The 24,676-nt window shown below is 39.2% G+C and overlaps 1 protein-coding gene across 1 annotated transcript in view; it reads right to left on the bottom strand.

Moving 5' to 3' along the window:
* Positions 1-24,676, bottom strand: part of nrn1la (neuritin 1-like a) — a 104,143-nt gene that overhangs the window by 18,982 nt on the left and 60,485 nt on the right. The window contains exon 2 of the mRNA XM_085280518.1: positions 8,980-9,124. Coding sequence (XP_085136644.1) covers positions 8,980-9,124 — 145 coding nt within the window. The remainder of the gene's footprint in view (positions 1-8,979; positions 9,125-24,676) is intronic.

Here is a 24,676-nt window from a genome sequence, read left to right as displayed (position 1 = left end):
TGTAATTAATGACTTTGTCTTATATAATGAATTTACGGCTTGCAAAGAAGAAGTAAGGTTTTTTATTGTTTGTTTGGTGTTTATGAACAGCTGTCTTTACCATCTCACTATATACAGTGATATCATAAACATAAAAAAAAAAGTAATGTTAGTGTTTTTGTACATGAGTGAAGCAAATAAGCACAGCAGGCGTGATGAAAACCAGGATAGGTTTTTCTAGTAAAAGCTAAATAGGAGAAGAATGGCTTGCTAAAAGTAATTTAAATTTTAGCGTCCACTCATCTTCACAAGGGTTTGCAGCTGTTCGCAAAAATGGGAATTTTTGTGACCCTTTTTGTGACATGTTGTAATTGTCCAACCAAACAAAGCAGCTACTCATTTTCCACCTTGATGTTTTTTAGTGCACGTTTGTGAATCATGCTCATGCACAAATGCTGCATGACTGCAGTTTGCATAGTTGCAAGTCAGCTGTTGTGTTCATCAGCAGCTGTTGACAAGAATGGATGCAGAAATGTGGGAAATGGCCTTTCGCTGTGCAGGAAACGTCAGTGTCGTGTTAGCACCAGAAAAACAACATAATTCAGATCCTCTAGGCTGCCCGGACTGTTCCAACAAATAGCTGAAGTTTGACTAAAGACCAAGATGGTGACCCTCATTGGTGTGCTGCAGGAAAGCTTGGCGAACACCAGCAACAAAGGGATTCATCCTCTACATTTGACCCAACAGTTATTAAGATATTTCCATTTCAGTCTGGATGCTAGAGCAAAATTATCAACAATAAAAATGAGTCAGCAACAAGAGGCTCACACACAGACACTGTCACAGAAGAAGATAGTCAGAACAATGCCTTTAGCTTTTCTTCAAGGACTTTAATAACACTGTTTGTAGATCTTGATGAAAATGTGTCTTGCACAAAAAGTCTCCCTACAGTTAGTTTTTTCTGAGTCAGCTGAGTCAGCTGAGCAACATCTTTCTATGAATTCGAGAAGAAGAAGTGATGTGTATGGAGCATGCATGCTTTATGCACATGATAAATTCTATATATCAAGAGGAACATTGGTCAAATATCATATTACAGTTCATTAAATATCCGCTTAATTAGCACAATTGTGCAACTCCCACTCTGACTTCCTTCAGTGGTCTTGGATGGGATGCATCTCTGTACACTTAAATGTGGTGACTCTGGAAATTCATTATAATTTTTTTGCATCTGTACAAATTTAAGTTGACAGACACTGCTCTCAGATCAGTAGTCCTATTCTAAGACCCTCCTAAGAAATCTTCTTCCCCAAGAGGTCTTCTGTGAAAGATGGATTAGAGAGGTATGTATAAATAGAGCGGTGAGCGGAGATGACAAAGGGCAGGGAGAGAATAATGGATGGATAAAGGATATAGAGAAATGAAGTGAAGACAGAAAGAATAGAGAGGAGGAGAGAAGAGGAGTGATAAATGTTCAGGGCTCCAGCTGAAACAACGAGAGGCTAAAAGGAGTGTTAAAGAGTGAGTGAAGACACGCCGTAAGAAGGTCAGAGACAGCAGTCTTTATATTTAAAGTCAAACTGAAATAAAAACAAGATTAAATCAGTATATCTTTGACTTATCTGTCTTTGGACTTGTATAGCCGGCATGAACTTCTATACAAATTTATTATTAACACCCATCCAGTTTTTCTTGCTTATTCCAGGTCCGGGTCATAGGGTAAGAGACTAAGCAGAGATTCACAGATTTCCCTCTCCCCAGCCATCTCCTCCAGCTCTATTCATGGTATACCACGAAATTCCAAGACCAGCAAAGAGACGCAATATCTCCAGGATGTCTTCTGTCTGCCAAAGTCAGACATGCCCAAAAGACCTCACCGACGAGGTGTGAAAGGGGAGTGATCTCAACCACCTCAGCTGGCTCTTTTCTACTCTGAACCCCTCATAAAACAGTGAGGAACTGAGTCAGACTTTAAGGGAGAGCTTAGCTATCCTTCAGTGAAACCTCGTATCTGCCACTTGCTTCTGCGATCTTATTATTTCAGTTGCCATCCACAGCTTCTGATGTTAGCAATATAGATTGACCAGTAATGTGGGATTTAGCATATTTGTGTCCGTTTGCCTATGAAGAGCCTGCACGGATGGGAATGCAACCTATGTAAAAATGACTGCATTTAAGCCAACTAAAAAAACAACAAGCATATAGCTTGGCATGGACAACACCATGCATAGGCTGACTGCTGATTGGCTGAAAAGTGGTCTGCCATATAAAAGGCAATGATAGTGTAGTTCACCACATATAGAGAGAAGAGTGAAGAACTATCAAAGATCAACAGCATGAAAAGAACAGCCAATGTCTGCAGTGGACTGTTTTGTAATACTTGTTTCACTTCAGCTCTTTGTAAGTTATCACTTTGCACTGTGGGTTGCTAATGAACCAACAATAATAGAAACACAAGCACCAGAATATCTGCAGACACTAAACAGCTACAATCTGTAGGTGACGGTCTGCAAAGCTCTCCATAAGCAAAAATGGACAGAAAAGCTGTCCAAGATCAACTCTACATTCTCTTGTTACCATAAAAGATATGCATTTCATCCACATCACTGTATATGCTACACCAATTCATTTATCAGTTTCCCCCTTCAAATGAGGACTAACCTTTTCCTGTGTTTGTACAGAGACCGAATTGGCCTTAACAACTCCATCCCATCAAAGCACCTCAGGAAAACTTCCATGCACCCTTTGATTATACTTCGACGGTAAAGAAAACTTCAGATAATTATAGTCCAGCCCCTCATGTGGAGGTTGATTATTAGGTTGTTGTGAAACCTACTATAGCCAGTATCAAGGGTGTTTCCTTGACAGTATCCCTGAACCTCCAACACAAGTTCAGGTTCCTTCCTTAGACTCACTGAATTCACCACCCACTAGCATTTAAGGATCAGCTTACCACTATTACTCTATTACACTATTACCTTCTGCACCCTGCTGCTAACACCTTTGTCTCCCTGTTTCCAGCGAACCTTCCCCTCACCTAAGGCTATGTCCAGAGGCGGAGCCAGACATTTGAAACACCCGGGGCTTAGCCCTAAAGGGTAGTATGCATGTGGGATTATTATTTTAGAAATGACTGAAAGACTGAAAGATTAATAGGCTCTGTTTTGAGTTTTGTTCAAAAAAGAATGACTTCATATAGGATAAAAATATATCACATATGCAGGACACCATAAACTAGTTTTTTAATTAAGCAGCAAGGCAGAACAAAGTCGGGCCTGTATCAAGACACAGGGACTAAACCCCAATTCAACCAGACCAAGAACTGATCCAGAATTAAAACAGGACTACAACAGTTCAAAATCAGGACTACTGAGGACTTAACCAAGACAGAACAAGAATCAGAACTAGATGATAATAGAACTAAAAATCATCATAGACCTGCACTACACTTATTTTTTAATTCTACCAAAGTCCACTATTTAGATTGAGAAAAGTTTATATAATTATTTAGCCTTGTTGTGCAAACAAGCCTGCATAACTTAATAAATATAGAATTTGAAAAATAACAAACCTAAAAAGAAACACTAGGTACGAGATACATGAGTACCTATGATACGGTGATACTTTTGGTAAACAACCATTTGACTAACATTAGAGCTGGGCGATAGAACGATAACGATATGTATCGCGATATAACTTTTACTCGATAGAGAAATTAAGCTATCGCGATAGACCTCGCCGCTCTTGTCCTCTTAAAAAAATAAAAATAAAAAAAAAAAAAAAGGGTCAGCCGATCCAAATTCAGTAGCGCAGAGCCGAACCAATCACAGCCGCAGCGTCACGTCGCGTGACTTGTTACGTACAGCGCAAGTGCCAAGCCGCACGTGTTTGTTTGGGAAGCAGCCAGCGGGTAATGGAGCCAGCGCATAATGGAGGAAATGAGCGTGACCGAAGAGAAAACAGATGATGGTTCCAACGCCGGAGAGATTGTCGAACGGAAGAGCCATAGAAGTTCCGTAGTGTGAAGGTATTTTGGCTATTTCAAGTCTGACAAAAAACAGAGTAGCGTGCACTGTAAATTGTGCCGAAAGCAAGTCTGGAAATACAGTAAACTGGTGCATGCGTCACACTGTGCGCCACGTTATTGTTTCGGTGAAATGAATTTCTACAATACTGTTACTGTTACTTCTACTCTCTGCAGTGTTTAAATGCTTACATATACACACAGTTACTGTCCGTTCACACATACGACTCAGTTCTGCTTCTATGCCCCAGCTTTGTTTACTTTTTCCCACCGAGGCTTCTAGACTTCTGATTGGCCAACATTTCTGCACGGTTAGGAATCTAGCGCCACCTGCTGCTTTGGCATGTTCATAGCAGTGTTTTCCTTCATTTCTGCCTTTATGTGTGGACGGGATTATTTTTTAAAACGAAAACGGAAAATCTCAGTTTTCAAAAATACCCGTGTACGTGTGGACGTAGCCTCAGTCTCTGACTGGAAGCGCTAATTCGTCATTCGGCTTTTGTCAGACTAAAGTAACTGTTAAAACTGTTTGAAAAGCTAAGCTATACAACAAGGAGAGATTGAGAATTTCCTTTTAGTTCTCAGTTTATTTGATATTGACAAAAGTTAGTCAGTTTTGTCTGTTCTTCTGTAAAACAAACTAAGATTTATTTTTAGAATTAATATTTTGTTTCTAAGTGGAATTGACAATTTAGTCTGTTTCATTTGTTCTATTTTGAAACTTAAATGCTTTAGCGGCTGCCTTTTGTGTAGTTTGCAATATTTGCCTTTACTTATCTGAAAAAGTCTCATGTTCCTTAAGTACATCTACCCTGTTGAACTTATTATGGGAAATAAATATTTAAATAAAAACAAGCTGCTGATTATTTCACATTTTACTTGTGAGCAACGGCACATTTAAATCTTACAAATATAGTTATTTGGCTTATATCGTGATAGATATCGTTATCGCCTGAAATGAAAAAAACATATCGTGATATGAAAAAATCTCATATCGCCCAGCTCTAACTAACATGTGTGTCTCACCTGCTCTTGTTCCATCTCTGTTCTGTCCTCTCTCCCTCTCTGTCCCTCTCTGTTCCTCTCTCTCCCTCTTTGTGCTGACAATCATCAAATATACAGTTGAAACCACATATTTACTCTTCAGATAAAAACACTTTTTTAATTGTAACATCAAATCAGACTAAATGTTTATTTTTTTTAGATTGATAAATATAAAAAACATATTTGTTAACTTTAAGAGTAAAGAGAGAAACTATCTGTATGTCTTATTTGCAAATGGCACCAAATTGCATTCAAACTGAGTCACACTTATGGAGCTCCACAATTCTCTTCCTGGTGTTTTGTTGACATCTCTTGATGTTCCCATGTCACAGAAACAGGCTCTGTGTTTTGCCTTATATGCATCCACAGGTGTGTCACCAATTTACTCACATGGACTCTACTAACCTATCAGAAGCTTCTTCAGCTCAGAATGGAATCCTCTGGAGTTTTCTTATTAATTAACAATAAACTTAGTGTACATGTACTCCTAAATTTGATGAAAGTGATAAAAAATAGAAAGCTCTGTCTCTCTTTATTCTGACATTTAACTAATTCAAAATATATTTCAATATTTATCCAAAACAAAACAAGTTTACTCTAAATTGATGTTGTACAGTAAAAATGTTTTATGTTTTCTCCATAAAGTGTAAATATCTGGTTACAAATGTGAATATCCTGCTGTGTACTGAAATCCCTCTTGTTTTGCATAGAAATATACTGAACAACATACAAAGCATAATATATAAAATAACATTTACCTGAGTTTTTTCTTTGAAAGAAGCCTCTAATGTCCATTCTTATATTTCAGTGCATAATTGAAACCGATTTAGTCGGGGAGGGTAAAAACTGAAAATATGAAATAAACACACGTAAGCTAAGACTAAAAAATAGCATTTGTTCGGCTTTTCATTTCGCCATTTGTTGATTCACTTGAAGAGCAAGTAACGTAATATTGGTCAAGTGATCAGTTTGATATCAATCTTTTGTGATGCACCGTCATATTTACATTATTTGTACAGTACGAATGATTTGCTTTGGTACCTGGTCAAACTTAAGCTCTCCTTAGTATGGCTGGCTCCGTTTCTCCAACAGCGCACTCACAGGCAGCAGCTGCCCCGCCCCCTCACTCAGTCGCTTAGTGTCTGAGCTCGGATCATACCAATATCAGGGGGGATTCACGCACAGTCGTAAATTCCCACAGTGTGCACTATGTGCTTCGAATATTGTGTGTACTTTTTGTTTTATACAGTTGTCAGCCAGGCATCTAACTATGAAAAAATTACACTCCAAAAGACCCCGGGCTTCTGACAAAACAACCCAGGCTTAAGCCCAGTAAGCCACCCCCACGCTTCGCCCCTGGCTATGTCCACACTAATACATTTTTGTTTGAAAACACATCTTTTTCTCTCCATTTTGGCCTTCCGTCCACACTCAGACTGCGTTGTTGGTCAATGAAAACTGAGCTTTTGGAAAATGCTCTCCAAAGCAGATACATTTAAAAATGGTGCTCGCGTTGCAGTGTGGACAGCGTAACCGCATGCTTTCGAAAACGATGATGTGTTTTAGTCATATGATACAGTCATGTGGCCAATTAAACTAAGATAGCAGAGGGCATTATACAGGAGTTGTTTTGTTTGCTCCCAATTTTGACATCCCTATTAAAGATAAATATCAGTTTGTACATGCTCCAGATAGTTTTTCTTCAAATTCTTTAATTCTCATTCGCTTTTGCAACAACTCCACCTCATTGTCAGTCAATTTAAAAAACTCGGTGCTTTTCCTCAACTTTTTGCCACGACACTTCAAAGAGCTGGAAAGTAAATAAACAGCAGATAGAAATGAGCAGGTCGAATCGTCTTACGTTTCACGCATGGACATGGACAGTGTGGATGAACAGCTGTTCGGAAACGATTGAAAACGATAGTGTGGACGCGGAGCGTTTTTAGACGAAAACGGCATTTTCAAATTTATCCGGATTAGTGTAGACATAGCCTATGATCGGTGTAGGGACCTTCCTCCCATGAAACTGGTCATTCTCACCAAGATCACTGACTCTTGTCGCCTGCCCTCCTGGAACTCACTTGCCTACAAGTCAACAAACCAGCCGCCTCCCTCCACGAAGGACTCACCCTGTCCTCAAAGTAAGATAAAGTCAGTTGCACTCAGTCAGCTTTGCATTCTGCCTGAGGAACATTTATCTCTGGTTTGGCCGCATTAAGAGGGGTCCACCCTCCTAGTGGACCCCTTTAATTTGGACGGGTTGATCAACTCCAGTTGTCCCTGTGAACTAACTTCTAACTTCTAAATAATGTTGTTGCTGTTGCTGTCGATAAAGATGTTGAAACTGTTACAGCTTTCTTAGTTTTTTCTGCATTTAAGTCCTCCATCCTGCTTTGACTTAAAGATTCTGTGACAGTAAACCAGTAACTGTGGTGGTATCTACTCACCAAACAGGCTTGGAGCTAAACATCCTGTTTTCACTCATAGCTTAAAACGTTGTAGGCTCACAGTTGCAGTTTAGCATCAGTGTCAAATTAACTGTCATATAAAACAAAACAGTGAACAAGATAAACATGTTGAAATTGATTTCACCTCCATCACCATGATCTTTCTGTCTCTTTAAATAAGAGCTTCGATATTCCTCTCATATAACCCACTCTGTTCAATCAATTTTTATTTTATTGGGGAGCACATTCACAGTCCTGTGATGTTGACTCGTCAAAGACGCAGCACAAAGGCAAATGAATATTACGTTTGCAAAAGAGGAGGAATAAATAGATGAAATATAAACAGTTAATGTGTGTTTTGTGGTCCAGCATCTTCTGTGTGATGGTACGCAAACAGCATAATATAACTAACATTTTTTCAGAATAGTTTTATTTTCAATGCCCAAGTTTACTTTTGGGTCAAAATGTTGGTATGTTAATCATATATGAAGTTTAATACCAACACAAAAACAGAGACTGGTATCAAAGTGCCAGCTAGAGACCCACCAGTGGAACATCAAGTTAATAATGGTGACTTTTAGCAGTAAAAGGAAAAGTAATAATTAGCATCGTGAAGTGACGGGTAACCAGTTAAGCTACTCTTCTAAAAGGAGAGTAAAACTGCTCTATCTGAGAACTGACATGTGCTGGAGAGGGATAAAGCTAAAACAGCTAACTAAAACATGATGTCAGTGTAGATAATGCTAATCATCTAATCATCTAATCATTAGCAGACAATTAAGATAGTATCCTCATTTACCTTCGCACACACTGTGAGCTGTGTGTCTGAATATCTCTGACTGTAATAAATTTAACTTTTTTTTTTCTTTTTTATTTGTCCCAAACAAAATGTTTTGTACAAATAACTGCTGGAGGTTTAGTGACTTTTATCAAATATACTGTGGAGGAAGTGAACATTCCCAGCAATACTCTCATTTATGTTTTCACTAGACACTGAAGAGTGCAATTTAAAGGATGTAACGCCTTCTAAGTAAAGCGCACAACTGCATTACGGCTTATTCTGCCTCACAGTGATGGGTAAACTCTTTACAGGCAGTTATTAATCCTGGTAAAAATGTATTAATGTTCACACAGCATAATTTGAGAAAAATCTATTCATAACTGCATGTAAAAAGGCAAGACCGAGCATAGTGAGGAATTAGAGAGACAAGACTTCAGTCTGTGGTACCAGATTGCACCATTCTTTGGCCTCTATCTGCCTTATCGATTTCAGACAGCAGGCTACTCAGGTGGAATTGCAAAATTCTTATCTAAACTTTTTTGCATGCTATTTCCAATTCCAAGAATCAGTAATTCTTTCCCAACAGAGCTTCTGCCTTTAATTTCTTAACCCACTCTCTTAAATAACCAAATGCGCACTAACAAGTGTTTGAATACTGAAAGTGATCTGAGGGAAACTGCACTGTTGTGACTGCAGTGAATGACCTGCAGATGGAGTGTATCTCGTGCGTGTCCTCCTCCTTGCGGGCGCTGTCCGTCAAACTGTCGCCCAGAGCCATCAGACACTGAGCGAAACCCTTGTAGATGGAGTGACACCCTCTGGCTGAGACTGCAGAACACGGACTCAGCACTGGAAAACAAACACAAACACACAAAAAGTACGTAACTATTTGCAAAACCACAAGTACAGAGTAAAATTTAACTGAAAAAAATAACTCATATAAAACAGATTAATCTGAGCTGAAATCTGACTGCAGTAGTTAGCGGTAAACGTAACACTTTGTTGTACCTAATAATAGAAAGTATATCAGTGGAGCTAAAGTTATAGGACTGAAGAGTTGAGTATAACCTACAGGTAGGCCTAACTTTGATCTTTTTCTCCCCTCAATCATTCCGAGTTAAAGCCCACTGCTGATTTATAGCTTACAATATGAGACACATGAAGACCAGGAAATGGAAGAGAAAAGCCCAGTCGGAGTTGTTTTTATTCTCAGTAACAACCTACACAAATCATGTTTAAATGCTGCCAATACTCAGACTAATGAAAGCTCCCAGACAAGATGCCTATTTTCATTCAAAAAGAGGAAACACTTCAAATTCCATCGATGTAGTCTCCTTTCAGACATCTGAATCATCACCCATATCTCAAATTTGTTCGGCAATTTGAAGGCTAGTGTTATTTCCACTGATTTGTATTTCCAGCTCTGGAGAGCAGCCAACCAATTAGAGCCGACTATGAGGGATAAAAAATAAATGTCATCTCTTTTTCATGTTTCGTTAGCTGCCCATTAAAAAAAATTACTGTATTGGCAAGTGAGACAGATGCAATCAGGTAAGTTGTTTTAAGTCCACAAGCAGAAATAATTATTTCTATGTAAACACCTATATTTGTATATACCAGCAGCTGCTACTGTAGCTTCAGTGGCAGCTGCTTTTTATTTCCCATAATGAGAAATTTGGTAACAAACAAAGTCAAACTGAAAAGCAGAATGAAATCAAACAAGATGAGATTTCAGTTTACACAAATTCTTGATTATTCCTTCAGTTGTTCTTCTGACTTTTATTTTCCTGTTCATCACCATTTTATAGAAACAAAGCATAACAAACTAGTGTTAAATTCACAGTCAGTTATTTACGTCGCTGTTCACAGCTATGCCCGTCCAGAATCTTCTCAAGAAAGTTTGTACAGTCAACAGGCTTTAAAAGAGGGCACCCAATCCCAGTTTCACAATATGATCAGAATTTGTATCAGCTGGCTATTTTGACACAAAATCCATGAAACATATTTACAAATAGGCGCACAATGCAAAAGAAAACAGCCTGCATGTTTCACGATCAGTCATATCACGTTGATTGGGCATGCTAACTCATACAGACGTCCATGCATCAATTAGTAGAACAGACCTGCCCCAACTAACCCTGATCAACTGCCATTTGAAAGAATGTATATAATGTATAGGGGTCATTGCAGATAAATCAGATAAATTCAGTTTTATTTATATAGCATGAAATCACAACAATGGCTGCCTCAAGGTGCTTTATATTGTAAGATGAAGACTCTACAATAATACAAAGAAAACAGAGAAAACCCCAACTATCATATGACCCCTATGAGCAAGCATTTTGGCAACGGTGGTAAGGATAAAATCCCTTTTAACAGGAAGAAACCTCCAGAAGAACCAGGCTCAGTGAGGGGCGGCCATCTGCCGCAGTCAGTTGGGTTAAGGCGAGGAAGACATGCTGTGAAAGAGAGAGCCTAGGGTTCTCTTAAGAGAATAAAAAGAAGCTGGAGATCAGATCAGAATCCTCTATGAGCTTGAAGTCGGATGCAGAGGTTTTGCAGGACATTCATTCTGCAAAGTCCTCACGTGGTTGGGACTTACAGGAGAGGCCAAGAGGAGGGCCGTTCAATCTGTGAGCAAAGCTGCAGAAAAAGTTACAAGGTGGTTTAGGATTAAGAGGGCTGATCTGTGGGTTGCTGCTGGCATGTAATTTGGGGCCTGCTCAACCTCAGGTCACCTGGTGTCTCATGTTTTGTCCCACTGTATCCTATGAGAATTCTTTTGCATACTATAGTGGAAAACAGAACATGAACAGCAGCATCTTTAGAGTTTCTTTAACACAACCAAACACTGAACACAAGAGAGCACCCACCTGTCACTCAAAGCACCCACACCCTTAATAATGCATAAGTTTTATAAAAATTCACTCCCCGTGCAATCAGCTACTGAAACCTAAACCAATTTTCATACCAGGCTGTAAACATGTTTTTTTCCGTTGTGTTTTGTGGCGACCGGCTCGCTTCTTTTGGCTCTGGCCTCAAACTGCACTTCCTCACTATTCGAGAAAGTTTATTTTTTGGGATTAACATATTCACTTCATTTTTAGCCAGTTCAGATGACCTACTTACAACTTATATAGGGTCACCTGATTATGTGGGTGATAGCAACCAGCTGCTTGTTTAAAATAACCATATGAAGAGGTGTTTCTGTTAGAATCTGTGGTAGCATCACCTGCTAAAGCTCCACCATGTCTAGCAGCTACTCTCTAACGCAGGGGTAGGCAACTCCAGGCCTCGAGTGCCATTGTCCTGGAGGTTTTAGATGTGTCCATGATCCATCACAGCTGATTTAAAGGGCTAAATGACTTCTCAGCATTTCTTGAAGTTCTCCAGAGGCCTGGTAATGAACTAATCATTTGATTCAGGTGTGTTAACCCAGGGTGCGATCTAAAACCTGCAGGACACCGACACTCGAGGCCTGGAGTTGCCTACCCCTGCAACGCGTCTGTCAGGCATTTTGGAACTGGATCACACTTTTTTTTTTTTTAAATGACAGAAATATTGCATGTTGGAAAAAAGCAATAACCCCATGACGCTGAAACATAATAAAAGTGAGGGGGAAAGCTGCAGAATAGCAGATATTCTCTGATTGTCCTCTTTTACGCATATAAGGTCACTTCATTCGTTCTTCAAATCAGAATTGATTTTGAAGCTTTGCATTTACAGCTTGAATGAGAAATATGCTAACTGCAGAAATACAAATACCTTTCAGAAAAGGATACAACCAGAAGCAACACCAACAAATCTGTCATGTGTCAAGCAGCTCAAGCAGCATCATATCAGTTGACAGCGTGCATTGTTGGGACACAACAAGCAAGACGAGCTGTTTGCTGTCACTTCAAAGTATCTGGTAAAGATCGGGGGAGCATGCTTGACACAGGGGGAATACAACGCTTCATATTAAAAATGCAGTTTCCGGTGTCAGAAAGTGGTTACAGGTGAATTCAAGTTAAATGACATTGTCTGATGTTATAGTTTGAAGTGAATACTTCAAATCAAGTCATAAATTTGTTAAATATATTACAGATTTGAGGTTAACTGTTCTCAGCATGATGATTCATCCCTATATGACACATCGAGAGAAATAAAAAAATATAGAGGCCATTCAAAAATCTGCTTCTTGTTTGTTTGTGTATGAAAATTCTCTGAGGACATAAAAAATCTGCCACTAAAGTGCAAATGCCACTCCCGAGAGCCCCGAGTCACATAGCTGTTTACAGCATCTCATCTGTCACACTTGAGTTTGGAAAGAAGAGGAAGTTCTTCCACAGATGCACAATTAGGTGATGCATTTTGAAGTAATAATTTAAAAAGTGTTGCGTGTTTTGGTCTTGCGCTGGTATTTACTGAGGCCTGAAATGGCAGAGAACCAAGCTTTCATGTACGCGCCTCAGACAACGAGAGCTTTTTCAGGGCAGAGGCATGAGTGTTTGATTCAAATGATTCTTTCTCATCTTTCAAGCAGCAGCAAATGAATATGAATCAGAGGCCTGAGAAGACTTCAGGGACTGGTAAAGTGTCATGAAAGCAAAAGAAGGAATTATTCCATCACAGGCTTTTAACTTTTTGTCACTTTTAATTCTAATCTCAACATTTCAAGCTTGATTCCCAAAAACAAACCAATCAGCTCTTTATAAGATAGACAACGGGGATTCACCATCCTGAGCCAGAAATATAAACCCTATTCTTTGGAAAATATGTTTTTTATAATAATGACTTGTCTTCCCAATTAAACTGCCAAGGAATATGTAATGATTGTGGGTTTACATAAAATATTTTTCCCCCAGTACTACAATTATGTGCCTCCCACAAGCTAGAGGCAAGTGGTAAGGGATAGTCAAACTTTGATGCCATTATTTAAGAATTGTTGGTTAAATGTTGCTAAATTTGCTCATCAGTTTTTATATCAAATTAATGCTTTGCCTTTTTCCAGTTTAAATCTAAACTAGAAGACACCGGATCTTTATCCTCAAATATATAGCCTATTAAAAAGAACAGCAGAGGACAAGCATACACAGTCACCCTGAGCTGTGTTGTAAAGCGTGTATTAATGTGAAAACAACAGGTAGATTAGTAATGAATCAAATTAAATCCATCCATTCATTTTCTGCTGCTTTTCCAGGTCTGTGGAGCAGTCTCTTAGAGATGCCGAGATCTTTCTCTCCCCAGCCGCCTCCTCCAGCTAATCCAGGAAGACACAGAACCTCTCCAAAGCCAGCTGATAGATTCAATCTCTCCAGCAAGCCCTGGGTCTTCCAAGAGCTCCCCCCGGTTGGACGTGCCCCGAACACCTCACCCAAGAGGCACATGGGAGGTATCTTTGTAAGATACATAAAGACCCCTTCAAACACAGACGATTAGGGCTGAAAAGGCCGTTATTCAACTGGCTTTTGAAAAATATTATTGGAAGGTTGATGGAAGAAAAATTGTGGTAGGAAAAGGTGCAGCCTTGAGAGGACTGTCAAGAAAAATCAACTCAAGAACTTGGGAAGGCTTCACAAGGAAAGGACTGAGGCGGGTATCAGTGCATCAGCCATGAAAACATCACCATGCACAGATGTCTTCAGGAAACGAGCTGCAGCTTTTACATTCCTAATATCAGGACAGTCCTGAAGCAGAGACTACGTCAGAAGAATCATACCTGGGCTAGGGAGGAAAAGTGCTGCAGTGTTGCTGAGTGGCCCAAAGTCTTCTTTTTAGATCAAAGTAAACTTTGCATTTCATTTGAACATCAAGGTCCTAGAGTGTGGAGTGAGAGTGAAGTTGCACAGTATCCAAGATGTTTGAAGTCCAGTGTGAAGCTTCTGCAGTCTGTGATGATTTGGGGTGCCGTTTCACCTGCTGGTGTTGGAGGCGGTCGGGTCCACTGTGTTTTAACAAGTCCAAGTCAACACAGCATCTACCAGGAGGTCACTTTATTCCTCCACCTCCTGACAAGCTTTATGGAGACACCAATTTCCCTCTCCAGCAGGACTTAGTGCCTTCCCACAGTGCCACCTTGCATGGCCTGAACACCACAGAGAATCTATGGAGTATTATAACGAGGAAGAAGAGAAACACCAAACCCCCAAAAAACGATGAGCTGAGGGCTTCTGTCAAAGCAACACAGGCTTCAATAATACCCACTGACTAATTTTAAGGCATATCCTAATAATTTAAGTAAATGGATTTTTTTTTAAACTCTTATTTATTTTTAGTTATTTTTTAATTTGAATCTTATTTAAATTGAAAAAAATATGAACAGTTTATGAGAGTCATTATTAATTTGCAGTAGAGTGTGATTATCTTGCTACATCTTTCCTCACTAGTAACTCTTTCATTCTTGATATTTTTTTACACAGGTAAGTACGTCCCAGATTCATTGCTTCAGGTGGAGGATAGACAGGAAATCAATAGAACACCTGACGTGTGTCTGGAAACACTAAGTCACCCATCACTTCACCTCACAGCTGAGAGGTGACGGGTTGAAACAGAAAACAAACATGCCTGATTTACACAAAGATTTCAGAATTATTTTGGTTTATGGCGTTTCCTTACCTCCACCTTCTGTCTCCTCGCTAGTGATGAAGAAGGTGAAAACAAGAGGAGGTGCAATAAAATGTTTTGGCAGATTCTTGCTTTTGCCATCTGCTGCTTATTCCTGTCTTTCCTTTTTTTTTAAAATGCATCTGCCTGCTCTTTCATCTCAAGGCTCCTGCCTTGTGATGGGCCACGCACACCAATGACTAGTTGCTTATTGAATCACAATGTTTGAATAGTTATCACTGCATACACATGAGATTAAAAAAACAGCCCTTTCTTCTTACAAAAACTATAATATTTATCTTTAATTATACCTTCTTAGGTAACTCTGTGTTAGATATAACTGGATATATCTACAGGTTTTGGTTATTAGTTATACAGTGGAGGGGGCATACTATGGTTACACTACATTAAAAACTGGACACCATGTACAAGTCTAAAATAGCTATAACAATGAGTCAGCGTATGGTGCTGGCTCTCTGGGACACAGTAAAGTAAGCAAAATGGATATACTAATAGATAAAACCTCTGTGGAGGAGTCTGCATGCTTAGAAATAAAAGCACTTTTTTGCATTCAAGCACAGCTCAGCTTTGGTGGCTTCAGAGTTAATGTTAGTGACCCACAGTCATCGGCTGTGGAAAAACAAAACAAAAGGGGAATTTAATGTAGCAAACATAATTAGAGTTGCAAAACGATCGAAACTCTTTTGGGAGCTCCTCTGGTTCTTAAAGTTTTTGTCAGAAAAATTGGTGACCCCCAAATTTAAATATCAGTCAAAGATAACACAAGTAAACACAAAATGCAGTTTCTAAAGGAAGGAAAAAACTCCAAACCTACATGGCTCTGTGTGAAAAAGTGGTTGCACTCGAAACCTAATAACCCTTAGCAGCAACAACTGCAATTAACTGTTTGCAATAACTGGCAATGAGTCTTTTTCAGCACTGTGGGGGAATTTTGTCCCACTCATCTTTGCATTATTGTTGTAATTCTTGTTGGAGTGTTTTGATCATTGTTGAACCTAAATGTGTTTCAGGTTGAGGCCACAAACAGATGGCTGGACATTCTCCTTCAGGATGTTTGGATGTTGTTCTGGGTTCTTTTGTGACCTCTTGGATGAGTCGTTCTTGCACTCTTGGGGTAATTTTGATCTCCTCCTCACTCCTGGGAAGGTTCACCGCTGTTCCATGTTTTCACCATTTGTGGATAATGGCTCTCACTGTTCCCACAGCTTTAGAAAGGCTTTATAGCCTTTTCCCAACGAAGAGATCTCAGTGACTTTGTTTCTCATTTGTACTTCAATTTCCTTAGCTCACAGGATCTTTTGGTCTACTCCATTTTCTCTTCTTTATTGAGAATGTGTATGGACGTCATCAGGTTTGGGTGTGGCTAGAGAAACTGAACTTAGCTTTCCGTTAGCTTTTATTTCCCTTTTTATTTTTATTCCTGTTAATAATAAACAACTTCATCTAGATGATTTGAAAGATTTTAAGTGTGACAAACGTACAAAAAAAAAAGATACTATGATAATAGTGCACACAAACTTTCTAGACTTTACACAAGCTAAAAGGTTAGTTGCTTAAAGATTTAAAGCTGGGGGATAACCATCATGTTTCTGGCATAATCAGACAGAGAAATCCATAATAACCTTTGAGCATATTGTAATTCAGAGAAAGAACTAGGCTCCTGCCACTCCTCTGGGCTTTGTTTTCAGGATTTATAAAACATTGCTCATAGCGTGTCTTTATAGACCAGGGATTGGACAGTTCAGTCCAGTATTGCATCATTTTTTATGCGTACACAGCTTTTTGGCATATTCCTACGCTCATCTTATGTGAAGAGGGCAGAGCCGCAAAACAATAGGTTTATTTTTTAAAATGTGCATTTTTCCCATAGTTTCTGCCTAATGCACCTAAAAGAACAAAATACTTCAAACAGGACAATATCTGATGCTGTTATGGGCTGTAATTCTAACTATAGTGCTCAAAAATGTCCCCAATGCGACATGATGCGGGGCCTCAACAATCAGACTGAATAACGCAGATTTAAATCTTAAAACGTTTTGCTAAAATAGATGTGTATGTATACATAAGAGTATTTCTAAAGTTAAGCTAAAATATCTGTCGGAAACTCAAGACAGGTGACATAAAAAGCTGAGGCAGCATTACAAAACAGTTAGCTCATCCCAGAGGAGCCTCACAGTGACTTGTGACAGCCATCTCTCCCGAAGAGTGAGATCGTTTTGGAGCTGATAGTGACCGAGCTAAAATGGCCCTCTTCAATGGTGTGACAGGCACAGATGCATCATGTCATAATTAGCGTACAAGACGGCAGAGGTAACACTGCTGAAGAGTGTGTCTGTCCCAGAAGAGGCTTGTCGTGATGGGTAAAAGTCAAGAGAGGAACCATGGCTGTAGCCTGGCAGGTGAACAGGAGATGCTAATTGGGTCAGACACTGCATCGCCACAGCTCCTCCCCACCTCCCCAGAGATTTACTGTTTAATATTTAATAAACCAGAGCTTCTCCTATTCTCATTTTCCTTTTGTGTTTTTTAAAGGAATCCTATTGATTTCAGGCCTGGTTGTTCAAAAAGTTTGAAGATTATTGGCTTCACTCATCTCCATCAAGTTTTAATGAAGACCTGAGGAGGGAAAAACAGCTGGAGTAGGAGAAAAGATGAATGTGTGAGAGAGAAAAGGAGACAATGGGGGAGGACGAGAGGATGAGTAATGACCAATAAAGGAGCACATGGTCCAAAAAAAAAAAGTGTGACTGTGAAGAGAAGCTGCCGAAGGACATGTAGGAAAAGACCGTTTTTCTTTCACAATAGGCGTAATGCTGTGACCTTACTTTTTAAGTTCAAGTTAAAGCTGTGACAGGTCACCAAGCTGTTGTTTACCAAAAAAGAGTTCCCATGTTTCCCTCAAAATCATTTTTAAAGACAGTTTTTGTTCAATATTTTTTTAAATCTATCACAAAGCCTAGTGAGCTAACTTCAAGTTTAACCCTGAGTAATATTGACTAATCAAATGATTCATGTGAAAATATTCAAACTAATACATAAGAGTAGAAAGGCACTGAATAAATACCAGCTCAATTCAATTCAATTTTATTTACAGTTGCTTCAGTGCACTTTATATTTTAAGATACAGAACCTACATTAATACAGAGAACACGCCAACAATCAGATGACCCACTTCAGCAAGCACTTGGTGACAGGGGGAAAGAAAAACTCTTTTTTTAACAGGAAGAAACCTCCAGCAGAACCAGGCTCAGTGAGGGGCAAGTACCTGCTGTGATCAGTTGGGGGTGAGGGGAGGAAAATAGAACAAAATACACACAGTGGAAAAGAGCCAGAGATTAGTAATAATTAATTACTAAATCCAGAGTGGTCTCTAAACACACAGTGAAAGAGGTGAGTGAAGAAGAAAACCTCAGTGCATCATGGGAAGCCCCCAGCAGCCTAAGCCTATGTAGCAGTTCAGGGTAGGGTTCAGGGTAACTTGATCGAGTCATAACTATAAACTTTAACAAAAAGTAAAGTGTTAGTAGAGAGTGTCTCTGTTAGCCGAATCCAAACTGCCCATGTTAGTTGTTTTCCATGTTCGCTGTCATACTTGTGAAAAATTGCTGAAACTGGAAGAAAAAGACTAAAACTGTCATGAACATGCCAAAAGAATAAATTGCTTATATTTAAGTAGTGCCTGAATTTAATTTTAAGTATACCCCCATCTTAAATCTGTGGTCAGATGGGCAGTGAAAGTCTTCAGCCCTCACTGCTTTCCTTTCCTCATTAGTCATGCATTCCTTCCCGGCTTTAAGTGGACCTGTCCAGTCTTAGCATGCAAAGTGCTTTTGAGTGGCCTACTATACATACTGTACAGTATTTCTCCTATTACACATGCTTTGACACACTGTCTTCACTGCAGTAAACTGTGTTTGGTGTGTATTACATGTAAAGCTTTGGATTTTGGGATTTTTTTCAATGTTATATCTTTTTTGTTTGTTTGTAAAATATATCTCTCTGCTGCCAGGAGACACCTGCCTATACAATCAAAACTGCTCCCAACAAACATAGATGTTTACATCAGCGCTGTAATTTGCACTAATCAGCCGAACAACTACTACTGTTATAACTTGCACATTATTTTTCTCAGTTTATATATACTAACTTATTGGATGTTACACGTTTACTTTTTAATGCACAGGTACAATGCACAATCTGCACTTTTTCTAAATATTCTAAATATTCTTAATTATTTAAACATTTTCCAGTACCCTGCTCTGTCTGCACACTACAACCTGGGTTTGCCATTTTTATCTGTACAATAATCTTAATAACTGTACAGTATTCTGTTTTTGTAACTATTGTCCATGATGTAAATACTTTTTTCTGTAAAAAAAATTGTGTGTGTTTTTGTTCTGTGTCCTGTTCTGTTTGTATATGTGTTTTTTTGGGGGGGGTTTTTTTGCTACTGTCACAACCAAATTTCCCCTTGCGGGACAATTAAAGGATCATTCTATTCTATTTACCCCCAGACTCATTGGTTTGATTTACCAAGTTGATATCGCTTAACAGGATTCCTAAGGAAAGGGTAGTTGAATCCAGAAAAGGAAAAAAATATATATATCCTAGCACTAGTGAACTTGCTTTGCTCTTGGCTGATAGTAAAGTTGTCCATGTTTGTGATTGGTCGTTGCCGACGCTACGTCTTTTAACCCTCAGGTAAGCCTGGGCTAACAGGGCCCTGAATAAATCCTTGTGCTTAAAACAAAACTATGACACTGGCATCTTATCTCACTCTCATTCAAGGGAAAAACTGAATAAGAGAGAGTAATTACCCAGTTATATGTTGAAATCTTCTTTTACATTACTACAACTGTCTCATAAAAAAATAACAATGGTGTTACAAAAGAGATGGCACATTTTCCTAATAGGTACCAAATTATTGCAGTAATGTGTTTACATAGGAATTATGTCTAATTCAGTCATTTGCATGAAGGAAATGTAAATCAACAGGATATAGGGTAGTCCCATGATGCACCGATTTGAATTTCAACACTTCTGGTGAAGAGGTCCTCTTCAAAAACGTGTTTTATAATTATCTCCACAAGCCGCTATTGAAACTGGAATGACTACTCAGAGTGCAGCTGGGAAATTAAGGCAGGAAAGCACATCTGTTCAACTGGCAGGAATTTGTTGTCTCTGGTTTGGCTTGTAAACTAATCATCTGGTTGCAAGACTGGATAGGAGATTTTCCACTTCATGCTGAGGTCTCCAAGCAGAGGGGTCTGACAGAGCAAGGGTTAATGTTTTTACACTGTGATCTCACATCAAGACGACACCCCAGAATCAAATGATTGACATGTAAACTTACCATAGATTTGCATAATAATGTATTTTATCTGAAATCAAATCAAGCCAGGATTGAAACTCAAAGAACTCAAGGTCATCACTTTCATTCACGTTAACTGCAGTCTTATCTGAGCTGAGATTTGGTAAGTTGAACTCATAAATTAGATTCATGCTTAGTATAAACGGCAGTTCACCTTTTGTCATCACTATGGATTGCAGTGAGGTTCTATAAGCACAGGTCTTTGCGCCAGCAGACAACAGACAGATCAATGATTAAAAATGTCAGTCTCAAAATCAGATTATCCAATCCAGGATAATAAACAACGTTTATCATACTAGTTAGCGGCTCCGGCTCCTGTCAGCTCACATCACATTTTCTTCTGTATTAATCAACAGCCCACGCCATTTAGATGTACTAAATGAAGTGCCGAGGCAGGGAGATGCCCGGTGGTTTACAGGCTGGAAGAATCAGAGGTAGATGAGAGCCGTGCTGGTGTGTTGCACAACGCTGCCGCAGTCAAAACACAGAACAGTGATGTTTCCAGATGGCTACATGGTTGCTAAGCAACTTTTCATAGTGTAGTCTAGTCAAAACTTTTTCACATCACACAAACTGCCTAAAAAAAAAAAAGCTAAAATTTCCCAGCACAATGCTGGATCTAAAAATTAAAGACACAACCAAGATCCCACTAGAAGCTCCTAGGCCATACTTAACATAAGCATCTCTCTTGTAATGTCTCTGACATGATACTGACTTGTGTACATTTCCCAAAAGTTCACTGCAGTTTCTACAAAGATTATCACATGCAGCATATCTGCTGATTAAATGGCCTTTACACACTACATGTTTAATGTTGCCACCGTGTACATAATGAGAATATTGCAGTATGTATGTTCAACATCCGTGCTGGAAAATAATAACTCTGACCAGTCAACACTGGATGAAAAGTGATCACAAAACCTAGCTTGTAACCTGAGCCTGTAAAAGCTCTAACAAAGAATACTCTATAAAGTTACTTCTCTATAATGTAGTGCTTTCCTCAAGTGGTTCCTCACAGCAAGAAGATCCTGGGTCTGAATCCAACAGCTAGTTGGGCCTTCCTATCTGGAATTTGCTCTCTCTGAGGCTGCGTGGGCATGCATGTTTAACTGGTGATCATAAAGCGGCTGTAAGTGTGAATGGTTGTCTGTTTCTCTGTGTTAGCCTTGTGATACACTGACAGTCTGCCCACAACGTACTCAACCTTTTGCCATATGGCAGCTGGGATAGGTTCCAGCCCCTCCAGAAGCCTTGACTAGCTTCTGTTTCTCTAGGGCCTTGCTAGCATAGCTGATCAGCAACACAAAGACATACACACTTGTGCTACCATTCTTTTCTATACATTTTAAAAGTAAAACCTCATAGTTCTTACATCATAGGAATGTGCTATCGCCATCATAGAATCACCTTTTTGGACATCACGGACCAGAGAAATCAAGCTGAGATGAAGGTAAAGTCCTGAAAAGATGTGTCCGGGGTCACAGTAGGCCAACAGCCTATCTGTTGCTAAGTGTAATTGGATGTGTATTCTGTGGTTTGACCTCAAGCCCTGCTTAGTGCAAGCTGGGACAGATCCATTCCCCTTTAGAGGGGATAAGCAGGTTAAGAAAATAAATCACTGAACAAGTCCAAATCTGAATTTAAATAACATGGGTCTGCTGAGAATTATTAAAGCACTTGCAGGACTTTCTCCATTAGTCAGTAGCAGGAACTGCCAAGGTTAGTGCAGATGTGCACTCACTCGTCAGAACTTCAATAAACTTCCCTAACATGCCCGATTTAAACTCTGGAACATCACAACTTTGCAGAGATGTATTTCAGAGAGGTTGCTAAAATATAGGCATACATAGAAACAATATAAATAGAAGAGTGATGGAGGGGAAGACAAATCACATTTGAAACTCCAAATGCTTATTGAACATATAACTCCAACTGCAGGGGACTCCTCAGTGCCGAGAGTAGCAGGCAGATCAATGAAGCGACAGCCGATCAACTGCTTCTCAACCTGCCGTGATTAATATTTGATATCTGAACTAAGACTGAGCCCAAGGAGAGAGAAAAAAAAAAAAGCACAGTGGGAGAGGAGAGGTCGAGTGACTGATTGATATAGGCAGCTTGAGAAATCTCCAGGCTTTGCAGAGTTGATTGCAATCGGAGAGAAATAAAGAGGATCAGAAGATATGAAGAAGTGTAGAAAAACATTTTTCTGATGAGGCTGATGAATTGCTCTGATAAATAGTATTTGTTTGGCACAACAGTTTAGAACTATTGATGTTAGGAAACATTGCTCTCACTTCACCCAGTGCGCTGGGTTATTAAATCAATATGATAAATGCTGAAGGACCAGGCCGACTTTTTTCTGGGTTTTTCAAATTGTCAACAATCCTATGAAAAGACAGAGGGTGTGTAATTCTGCCTGTCAGTACTTTATGGCTCATCAGCTCCCGAATAAAGATAATGAGACTAGAACTACAAATATACAGAGACATTTTTCTAAAAGATGATGGGTTATCTTTAAATATCTTTTAGTTTCTTTGCTGAGGCAGATCAGCTCAAAAAGCTCTTGGACCCCGGCTGCACCTATTGGCAATTATATTTGAATAAAACGATTTGTTTTATATGGAATTATGGGAAATCTGCTGCTAAAGCAAACCAGCAGCTGATATGATAAATGTTCTCATGATCATAATAGGGCCTTCCTTTCAGACTGTCTAAAATACCCTGAGTTACTATGTATTACTTTTTAAAAATCTAATCTAAACTCCTCCCATTTGATTTCTGTAAATTCATTTTACCTTTCATCCAGATTCCCCTTTATACTCCGGCACTCTGTTTCTGAAGCGATTCACATCAAACCTGCATTATTCATGACCGTCTACTCCAACTGGCTGGACAAGTAGCTGCCGGTTCAGTTTCAGTCACCTGAATACAATTAAATGAATAATGCAAATTTACTTTAGTTTGAGTAATATATGGGGTATATAGTGATCTATAAACAGGAGCTGATTCCTGAATAGGAAGGAGGACGAGCTGTTGTCGAGACTTCAACAAGTCGGTATTTTGCTTCGGTATAATTAGAGTTTGGCTTCAGCACCACTTGCCAAAGAGGTGAGATCAATGCACAAAGGGTCGCAGAGGATTATGTTTTCTGACAATGGTGATTCCTTTGTTTTTCTAATCCAATCAAAAGATTGGCTTTTGTGGTTATGAGTTACATGTGTCTCTGTTGTGATAAACTGTAGGTTGCCATGAAATTTACCTCATACAGTCACGATCTCCAGCAGGACAAATGTTAATAGATTTTTTTGAGCCCTTAACTTTTCTTTTAGCACAATCTTCAAGCAGAGCCAAACATCTACAGAACTAGTGACTCATCAGCTTTAGCTATATAGTATATTCAGCATTTTTAAAAAAAGAAGCCGGGACTCTTTTAATGTTAAAAGACTGCTCTTAGGATCTACCAAAGCGATGCTTTGTGAGTTTGTGACTGAAAGCTGAAAGCTGGAAACTTTTATGAATTCGACTGGCATTATTGCAAATGTATTCGTTGGAGTTTGCCTTTCAAAGTGCAAAATTGCAAGATGCCACTGAGAATGTTCAAGGTTAGCTTTGCACACTTCGGTCCTCAGTCTTGGCATTTTAACATAAGAGAGCGGACGTGTAAGGACGGAGTGAGAGGAGGATAGCTGCTAAGTTAGAAGCATTTATGCCATGGATGCATTATCAGTTTTACAGCAAGCAGTTTCCAGTCTCTAAGAATTGCCTGCACATTGTTGCTCACAGATAAGCAATTCTTTGCCTTGTCAGAGTTGTGCACACTGAGCTCTCAGTGTGCACAACTGAGAGAAATCAAATTTCATCTAGTTTGCCTTTTTGTCTTGTGTTGCCTCTATTACATAACAAATTGATAAAATGCAGCTGTTAGTATATTCCACACTAATACTGTGGAATATATAATGAATCTATGACAGTGTCACTGAATGCAGTTGGACAGTTTGCTGAAACACTAACCACACTGATGTCCTTTTTGTTGCCCACAGCTTGAAATGTGTCTGATTAGATACCAGTGAAATCGAGCAGCATGCAGTAAAAATGAGAGCACTCTGCACATCTGTGCACATGGCACAGCTGCAGTAGCTTCCACATATTGAACTTCCTTCCCTGCCTTACGCTGTTTCCTCTGAGGATAAGCCCACACTTATGATTACCAGATTACTAGTTACAAAAGGCACTTGTGTGTTAGTGTGTTACTAAAGGGCATAAAGCACTGAAGATTGTGTTGATCATCATAAAAAAAATTTAACGGTTGTGTCTGCGTTGATACATTTGCACATTGTTTACCGGAGATCCCTGCAGAACTTTTCACTTCCATTTGCGCTGCTTTGTAAATCTGACACCTCGCAAAGATGGTTGAAAGATGAGCC

Source organism: Mchenga conophoros, linkage group LG7 (assembly GCF_057382185.1).
Source record: "Mchenga conophoros isolate Kocher_MC1m ecotype Shallow Benthic linkage group LG7, M_conophoros_male_GT1.1, whole genome shotgun sequence".
NCBI classification, from domain to species: domain Eukaryota; kingdom Metazoa; phylum Chordata; class Actinopteri; order Cichliformes; family Cichlidae; genus Mchenga; species Mchenga conophoros.
Note: the sequence above shows the minus strand (reverse complement) of the source record. Positions and strands in the feature narration are given on the sequence as shown.